This window comes from Ictidomys tridecemlineatus, chromosome X (assembly GCF_052094955.1).
Source record: "Ictidomys tridecemlineatus isolate mIctTri1 chromosome X, mIctTri1.hap1, whole genome shotgun sequence".
Lineage (NCBI taxonomy): Eukaryota > Metazoa > Chordata > Mammalia > Rodentia > Sciuridae > Ictidomys > Ictidomys tridecemlineatus.
In genome coordinates, this window is record NC_135493.1 from 33,230,628 (window position 1) to 33,240,484 (window position 9,857).

Here is a 9,857-nt window from a genome sequence, read left to right on the forward strand (position 1 = left end):
GCTGGGCTACCATAACAATGTACCTTAAACTGAGCAGCTTAAACAATAGAAAGTTAATTTCTGGTGAGGGCTCTCTTCCTGGCTTGTATACCACCAGATGGCTGCTTTCTTGCTGTTCACTCACATAGACTTTCCTCAGTGTACATGGAGAGAGAGACAGATACAGAGGATATTTTTTTCTTCTTATAAGGCCACCAATCCTATCAGATTAGAATGCCACACTTAAGACCTCCTTTGTCCTTAATTATTTCCTAAGAGCCAAATGTCCAGATACAGTTGCATTGGGATTCAACATGATTTGGGGTGGAGACAGTTGATAACATCATACCCAGTAAAACCAATTTTTGTGTTTCTCTGGGATATAGTAAATACCATTTCAAATTTATTATCTGAAAATATTTCAAGGTGCTACAACATCAACAAACATCAGAGTAGATTTTTTTGTAATGGGAATTATCACTCCAGTGGTACTTTTTCATAAATGAATATAGAGTAAGTAGGGATCCATTGGTCTAACGAAAGGCTATAACTTGAAATTTGGGGAGCTTGACATTGGTCTAATGCTTTTAATTTTTTCACTCAAATAGATCTATGCCATCTGTTTCCTGTACACATTGAAATATTAAGTTTAGGTTTTTGTGGAGTGGGGAAGGCTTTTTAAATGAAGGGAACCAAGAATTCAATATTTGTTGTTACTGTGAATCTTATAAGATACCCCTATTCATGTTATCAATAAACAGAATTAGCCCCACTAATCACTGCCTCTCTCACTAAGGGATACTCCTTTTTTAAGAATAAGTTTGAAATGTAACTCCAGCTGCACAGGAAAGATTCATTTTAAGAAAAAAGAAGACTGGTTCCTGATATGGTACGTTCCTCCTGCTGGATTTCTGTTGATTGCTCCTGGCTTCATAGGCCTGCTCCAAAAACAAATGTGTGAGCCCAAGACTACTATGGCATGCATCAGTTATAAGGGAGTAAGTTTAACAAGGAGTAAGTTTTAAGAAGGAAAAAGCCTTCCTTTTTCTTTCCCTTACTCTCATACCAGGTAGCTTGTGAAGAGAGCACTTACATGGACAGGGGTCTGTACCAGACTGAGCCATTTGTTGTCATGTGGACCAACTGCTAAACAATGTAGCAACAACAGCTGCAGAGCATGAGCCAATGGATTTATCAGATTTTCCAGTGTTTTCCCCCACTGGACAATTGTAACCAGGTGTGATCTCTTGGATTACTTAAAGCCCTGAGGATGTTGAACTTACTATAGGAGACAAAGACCAAATGAGTAAAGTAAGAAAATTATATAGTAAACCAAATGGCAGCCTAGGATCAAAATATTCTAGACATTAAAAAACCATTCCACAGTGTAATGAAGGACATATTTGATGACTAATAGATTAAAAAAGGAAATAAATATGGATGTATATAAAGAGAAAAATAAATAATGTACAGATTAATCTAATATACAATTAAATATATTAAATATATGTTTATACCTATAATAATCTTACTTCATGCTGCAAATGGTGATTGTCTGTAGCAAATATTTAGTTACATAGTTAAATTTTTCAACAATAATTATTGACTCTATTGGAAGGAATACATGCTAATTATTTTTTAATTTTAAAGAGAATTCTCTCAGCCACATACTATGGAATATACTTATAATCCCAGCCATTCAGGAGGTTAAGACAAGAAAATTGCAAATTCCATGCCAGCCTCAGTAATCCTCAGCAACCTAGCAAGAACCTTTCTCAAAAAGTAAAAAAGACTGGAGATATAGCTCAGTAGTAATGCCCCTCTGAGTTCAATCCCCAGGACCAAAAATAAGTAAAAATAATAATAATAATAATAATAATAATAATAATAATAATAATTTTAAAAGAATCTCTCATCCCAGAAAAAAATTCAAAAAGGAAGAATTTTCTTTCCAAGGATGAGAAACCTTTATAGGTATGTATATGTGAGTGGGTTAGTTAACTCAGCTCTGGGTCATTGATCTTTTGCAGGGGAAGTGATGATTTTTAATGGAAGTTTATGAATTTCTGTTATTTTGTAAAAATTACCAATTATGATATAGTTTATCTAGTAATTAACAAAATAAGTTTATATTTTCTTTATTACCTAAACCTTTCTTGTTCTTGTCACAGTATATGATAATTCAATGTGTCAAGTTTGGAGTTGTTTTTTTTTTAAAGAGAGAGAGAGAGAGAGAGAGAGAGAATTTTTAAATATTTATTTTTCAGTTTTCAGTGGACACAACATCTTTATTTTATGTGGTGCTAAGGATTGAACCCAGCGCCCCATGCATGCCAGGTGAGCACGTTACCACTTGAGCCACATCCCCAGCCCCAAGTTTGGAGTTTTTTTTAGTATTCATTTTTTAATTGTAGATTGACACAATACCTTTATTTATTTATTTTTATGTGGTGCTGAGGATTGAACCCAGGGCCCCACATGTGTTAGGCAAGCACTCTACTGCTGACAACCCCAGCCCCACGTTTGGAGTTTTGTTGATACATGAAGCTACCAGATAGTTACTCACCCTCTGATCACAGTGGGAAGAATAAAAAAGTACAAATAGAATGTAATTGTCTTCTCATGTGGATGCAGACATCAAAAAGATCAGGAAAAAAGGGATTAGTAGATATGATTTGGAGCTTTACAAAAATTAAAATAGTATTTCCCTTCCCATAATAAAAGTTACACTTTTTTCTGCAAGTTGCAAGAAATAAATTTCTCTGGTAATCCTATATAAATCTCATTTCAAAGAGCTAAAGTTCTTTTGTACATATTTATTCCTCAAAGAAATGTCTAAAGTGTTGGATTTGCTTTGTATATGGAGTACAGAGGGGAGTATAATGGTTATTTCATTTGGTTCTGTAGAGCATGGAGCATAAGAAGAGAGCAGTGGAGGGCATGGGAGAAAGCCTCATCCATCTGCCTCCTCTTTTTTTTTTTTCTTCATAGATGCAAATATACCACCTACCTATGAGCTCTAAATATTAGAGATGAAGGTTGAAAGACTATATAAAATTATCTCTGAAATATCTACTTGATAGCCTAGGACTCATATATAAGGTATTAAATACTGCTACTGAAACTACCCAATTCATCTGTTAGAACCAAATTTAAAGATCAGTCAGGATTCATCTGGGCCTCAGTTTCCTTATTGGTAAAATGAACATAATTTAGTCAATGTATGAATAAAATAGGATGACACATACAAAATAGTGCCTAGCACATAATGCTCACCTCATAGTAGCTATTATTGTTGTCTTTGTCATTGCTGTTGTTATGTGGTTCCTGGGCATTTTGTTAGATATGATTTTAAAAAAAAAAAAGGTAAGGTCATGGAAAAGAAAGGAAAAATTAGATAATATTTTGGGAAGTAACCAAATGAGGATAAATTTCACATTCTATCTGAAAAGTTTACTTGAAATTAACATTTTTCAAAGAGGAAAGATGACATATCATCTACCCTGGTTTATTTCTAAAGTCAGGACATATTCTTGCACCATCCTCTCGATTGACATCTCTTCTGAGCCCCAGAAAAAAACACTCCTAACTATTTAGGACTCCAGACTAGACTCCTGGCTGAGGCAGGAGGATTGCAAGTTCATAGCCAGCCTCAGCAACTTAACAAGGCTCTAAATAACTCAGTGAGACCCTATCTCTAATAAAGTATAAGGAAGCGGGGTGCCGGGGATGTAGTTCAGTGGCTAAATGCCCCTGGGTTTGAACCCTAGTACAAAAAAAAAAACAAAAGGCTTCTATGGAGGTAGAGGCCAAGCTCAAAATCCCAAGAGCTAGAGAAGCAATTTTATTCATTAAGGGGACTTCCAGGGTGAGGGGTGGGGCGGGCAGGGTCATAATAGTATAATATTATTATGGTAGAGGAAACAGCATGAGCTGAATATTGACAGTCAAATTGGTGTTCATCAATTGGATGAAAGGCTGTGGAGGGGGGAATGATTGGAGGGGTATTCAGGGACATAGTTGTGTGAACAAAAGCAGAACATCATGAAAGAGAGTCAGACTTTAAATTTTTTTTTAATATATATTGTGGCACAAAGCCCTTGGTTCAATTCCCAGCACCACCAATCTACATGTTTTGTGTTTCTTGAACCTGGGATGCAAGGGAGGGATGACAAAGAAAAATCAACCCCAGGATAAGATATTCTAAGGTCATTCCAACCATGATCAGAAATGTGGGTTTTGCTTTCATAGTTATTCAGAAATTATGGCTGAATACTCAGGAGAGGGAAACTAGAAGACTATGACAAGGGACCAGGTGAGTAATGATAAAGGCTGAAACTGAGAAGTATTAGTGAGGATTGAATAAAAGGTACCAATAGAAGAGAAGGTAAGAATCTATACTTGGAAGTAGTGAATATAAAATAATAATAAACACACATGATCTTCCCATAAAGGATTTTATTCATATGATATGTATTACAAAATCATTTAAAATGTGAAGCTATTGTTGATTACACATTTAGCTAAATGCTTTATTGAAAATAAATGATTACATGATTACATGAAATTGGGGCTTTCCCAAAAAATAGTGTGAGAGGATTCTTCTGTCTATAGCCCTGGAACTTGACAGAGATGTTAAAAATCCCAAGCTTTAATTCTACCTCACAGGTAAGCATTGATCTAGGAAGGTCTGAGGTAACCTTGTATAATATGGGTGCAGAATGAAATCTTGAACTTGTAAAATTAGAATTTATATTCTCATCTAAGTAAAGTTGAGGTATTCCTCTAACTTAGGAGTTCTAATAGTACTGAGTAGGAGAGCTGTGAACCAGTAATTAGTTTAAAAGAGTCCACAGAATCCCATAGATTCTGGAGCAAACAGTAAACATAGATATAGTTTAAAATTACCCACCAGGATCTGTATTCTGAAAGCCACATTGCACAGCCCTACCTGTCAGGTCCCTTGCCTCACCAAACTTGTCTTTTGCTGGGTCTCTTTTCCCCTTTCCAGGGGGAGGAGGTAATCAAATATTCATTCTGCTATAACCTTTTCTTATGCCAGTTTAGAGTTTATTACAAGTCAAAGAATCCACCCAGATATTTTGGGAAGCAACCTAGAACCAAAACATCAATAATAAAAATCAAGTCAACATTCTATATATCAAAGCACCACATTTAAAAGGTCAGAGATGTAAAAAGTGACCTTTACATTTTATAACAATACACAGTGTTTATAGTTTTCAAAAAATTATCAGAAAAAAATATAAGCCTTTAAACAATGGTTAAAATACATAGAAAGTTTTTAAAAAGTACTTATTCAGAGTTTAGTGAACACTCAAATATGTGTCAATTGCAATTGTTTTATTATTCATTTTATTTTCTATAACTGTAAAAATAAACCAAAATGCAGAAGTGTGATTTAATCTATATTCCTAGCCTTGCTTGATATGTAGCTACGTCTTAAGTATAAAGCTATGCTCACGTGAAATGTAAAAGGAATAGAACTTGTAATTTTTAAAAGTAGAAAGTATATGCCTAGTGCCTGAATAATCCAGTACTAATCCATTATATTATTATATTGGAATAGTATACTCAATTTACTGCTTATCTCTGTTACAATGTTGCCTGGTAAATAATGCAACAATGTAAACCTGTTCCTGGTTCAAGAGGAAAAAACTTGATAAAAATGGACATAAAATCTCACTAAGAAATGCCAGCATTTTTCAATGAGAAATATGAACCCAAATCATTAATTACAATTTAGGATTAATTATAATTTGATATAAATCCCCAATTACTTCTGGGTTATGGATCTGTCTCACTAATGACAGTCTTGAACCAATATACCAGAAAAACAATGGACAATTCCTGAAAGTCACTGAAGGATAAAATCTAGTTACACTTTGTTTCCTGTTTTAAAAGAATGAGTAAAGATTAGATAAGGGGGAGGGACTTCTATTGCTAAAGCCATTTAAAGATAATTCTGATGGGCCTCAGGACAATTAGCCATATTGATTGCATACATTCCACTCTCATTTTTAAGACACAAAGGTGTCCATTTCTCTAAGAGAACTGCTTTTTCGGCAAGACACACTCTCTCTCTTGCCTTGGAGCCAAGTAATTGGAACCCTAAACACACTGCGGAGCTTCTGTTGGAACCGGTTTCCAACAAAACAATACAAAAAGGGATTAACGCAGCTGTTGGTGAATCCCAGGAGGATGGCAAAAGGAAGTGCCAGGTCAATGACTGCTATAACTTCACAGCTATTAATGACACCCATCCAGGCCAGAGCATCCAGGAAGGTCAGAACATGGAAGGGAAGCCAGCAAATGATGAACGCCAGGACAACAGCAGCTGCCATCTTCAGGACTTGGTCACGGGTTATTCTGTTCTTCCCATAGCTGTTGGTCTTCAGTAAGTGTTTCCTGATTCCAAAGTAACATGTTGCTATAAATATTAAAGGGATAATAAAACCAAGGATATTTTTCATTAAGGCAATCCCAGCTGACCACTGGGCATAATTCTCAGGTGGGAAAGCCATAACACAAGCATTCACCCCTAGGTACTCAATGGTTCTGACATCTCGGAAATAAAATGTTGGCAATGAGGACAGACAGGCCATACACCAAACCAGAGGAACTATGTAAGATGCCTGCCAGGGATTTCTTCTTTGAGACAGAAAGGGGTAAATAACTGATTGGTACCTATCAACACTCATGCAGGTAATAAAAAAAATGCTTGCAAACATATTCAGAGTCAGAAAAGAACCAAAAACCTTGCACATCACAGGTCCAAAAAGCCAGTCATATCTGTAAGAATAATAGCTTGCCCAGAGAGGAAGAGTAGCCAAAAGAAGTAAGTCAGCCACAGCCAGGTTGAAGATGTAAATGCTAGAAACCTTTTTAGGACCTTTTTGACAACAGAACAGTGTAACCACAACAGTATTAACAAAAAATCCAATCACAAAAATAATGTAATACAGAATGGGAATTGCATCTAAATGCTTATCTGATGGTTTATGTGAGCAGTTAAAGGTGGACTCATTGTTGCCAGATATGTTGGCAAGTTCCAGACTGCTGGTAAGGTTTTTGCTGATGGAGGCAAGAGTGAAGTTGTCCTTCATATTGAAATGTCAGCAACTTCTAATTCGTACGCTTTCTGTGGGGGAGAAAAAGGAAGCTGTTAGAACACATACAAAGCTTAAGGTATATTTGAGTTCGTTAGCATTTTGGGTTTGATTTTTTTAAAAAAGCAAAAACAAGTAAGTGATTTTAGAAAACACTATGAAATAGGATCATGCCTGTGAAATAAGAATGTATTTTACCTCTTGAGGAAGAAAACAATTTTCTCAGTAGTAGCAAGAAGTAAAACATTCAGCTTCAGGAACTAAAAATTCTGGAAAAGAACTACCTTTTGCACCTCTTTTCTATCATGTTTTTAGAGTTTTAAAGAAAATAGTATTTCAAAAGTTTAGTTGAGATAGAAAATGTATGTACCAAACAGGAAGAAACCCAAAATAAGAAAAATTAATACTTTAAAACACTTGATCATTTATCTCAGTCTGTATACTTTCTAGAAATCACACTGCTCTTTCATAGAGAAATGCTTTATTCAAGTAATTATATACAAAGCATTATAGCTGTGGAAAGTAAAAGTAACCATAAGCTATGGAAAAAAATAAGTGTACAAATGACAGAAACAATATGCGAAAGGAACATTAGAATAGGGGGACTGTGGTGGGCTTTTACTAATTTAAAATAATCTCTTTAGTTCTACTTTTCCATTATTTTCACAATTATAATTATGAATAAGTTATGACATATATGCATATTTCTAAAAGCCTTCTGAGTTTAATAGAGAAAATTAGATTTAGATATAGATATTAAAGTTTTGTCTGTTTAATAGAAAAAATTCAATTTAATTAGGAAAAGAAAAAGAAAACAAAAGAGAGAAACTTGTTTCAGGGTCAAACAGAAATAGTTTTGATTGTTTAATGAAATAAGAAATGAAAATCAATGATTAATAATGATATAGTCTTATCATTTTTCTTTTGCTATCTTTTCAGTTGAATATAACTAAATAGTCACTGTTCTCAAATGTTATAATCAGTGTTCAGGTTTTTGAGACATTATTGTTTTAGGTTTTTTACTAGCAACATTATTTTGAAACAAACAAAAATTAGCTAAAGAAACACACTAAGGAAAAGACTATTACTTTATATAGTTTTAAAGTAAATACAAATAAACTACTCAGTTAAAAATATAGTCACCAAAGTACCTCCTAATAAATAATAAACTCTCATTTTTTATCTAAAGCTCATTTCTTTATATGACTTTACAAATTAACATGAAAGAATGAAAAAATAAATCCCACTGACGACTTACTGGTTGCTTGAGTTTAAAGCAGTTATCATAAATCAGCTTTTCTGGTTCCTAAATGCACTCCTGTAAGAGAAACAGCAGTTAAATAATTTAGGAGTTTTGCAAAACACAGTGTTAAAACACAGGGAAAGGGAAAGTTCGTCCATAAAAAATATTTTCATTTAATGTATATTCTACTTTCCAAGTAAAGTATATATAAATTGTTCAAACTTACCTTAAAAATTCAGGCTGAAGAATGCTTTGAATTCTGAGTGTATTCGGTCTCTTAGACTCTGGGATGTAATAGCACCAGATCTCTGGTTTCCTTCTTATATGTTCGGTCTGTCCACTGGGGAGCCTTCAACCTACATAATTCTAGGGCTGACTTATGAACACTTGCCAGCTTTCCAGAGGTTTTTTTTTTTTTTTTGGCTGCAAAACATTAATCTGAAATTCTCACTGTCTCCAATCATAACAGCTCATTCAAATAAATCTCAAACAAAAAAAATGAAGTTTCCACAAATGTGTTAGAGAATTTTGAAGTCAGTGGCTTGCTTTTAAAGAAGAATATAATTACTTGCAGAATTTTCTCTTTCTTTTTCTCTGATTATGACATTCTCAAGCAAGTTAAGGAGTAGAGACCAGAGAATTTATGCTAGTAGCAGAGTCTTTGTTCACAAATATCCTTCACAAACTTTAGTGCTTTTAAAAATTTATACATTTATTAAAGAATGGTAGCAACATCACTTGAAGTCTAACAACTTCTAAAAATTTCTCCCTTGCTTTAAACATTTTCTGGCTGGCTCATTGCTGGAGGATTGGAGATAAGAAGGATATAATTTTTATGTGATGGAAAAGAGGTATTAACCTTTAGTGCCTCCTTTCATTGGACTCCGTCATATTTGTGGCTCAAATACCAAGGACAGAAGGTAAAGAATGAATAGGCAGCTATTACAGCCTGGATCACTATTGTTCTTGTTGCTGTTTTTAGTCCTTGTGGTGGTGGGGTGATCAACTTTATATAACCAGTCTTGTAGAAGCAAGAATGATAAAATGAAGAAAGACAAGAAGAGGTGATGCTAATGATAATACTAGATGATAATAAATGCTATGTGACAAACAATGCATTTTATGCTTAATAGTTTAATATAGAGGCACACTGGTAAGTACATGGCCTCCAGAATCCAACTACCTGGCTTCACAGGCTCAACTCTACCACTTCCTAACTCTATTACCATGACCAAGTTACTTTCCTTCTTCATGTCTCAGTTTTTCTCACCTGAGAAATGGGGATAATATTAATTACCTACATCAGAGAGTTACAAAGATTAAATGAGTTAAAGTGTTTATAGTGTTTAGAATTATACCTAGCACATGATAGACACTATTATAAGCTTTCTACTACCACAGCTTTACAAATCAAGAAACTAAGACGCACAGAGTTTAAATGAATTTTCTCAGATCACATAGCTATTAAATGAGGATACTTGAATTTCAAATGAAGCTAACTAATGTCA

The 9,857-nt window shown here is 34.4% G+C and overlaps 1 protein-coding gene across 1 annotated transcript; it reads right to left on the reverse strand.

Annotated features, from left to right (window-relative positions):
- Window positions 1-4,422: 4,422 nt before the first annotated feature.
- On the reverse strand, window positions 4,423-8,718 carry Agtr2 (angiotensin II receptor type 2). Its single transcript, XM_005319400.3, has 3 exons — window positions 8,576-8,718; window positions 8,365-8,424; window positions 4,423-7,138 (listed from the first exon to the last, which is right to left on the reverse strand). Exon 3 carries the CDS (start codon window positions 7,101-7,103, stop codon window positions 6,018-6,020), a length of 1,086 nt encoding a protein of 361 aa, XP_005319457.1. The 5' UTR covers window positions 7,104-7,138; window positions 8,365-8,424; window positions 8,576-8,718; the 3' UTR covers window positions 4,423-6,017.
- Between the last annotated feature and the right edge of the window lie 1,139 nt (window positions 8,719-9,857).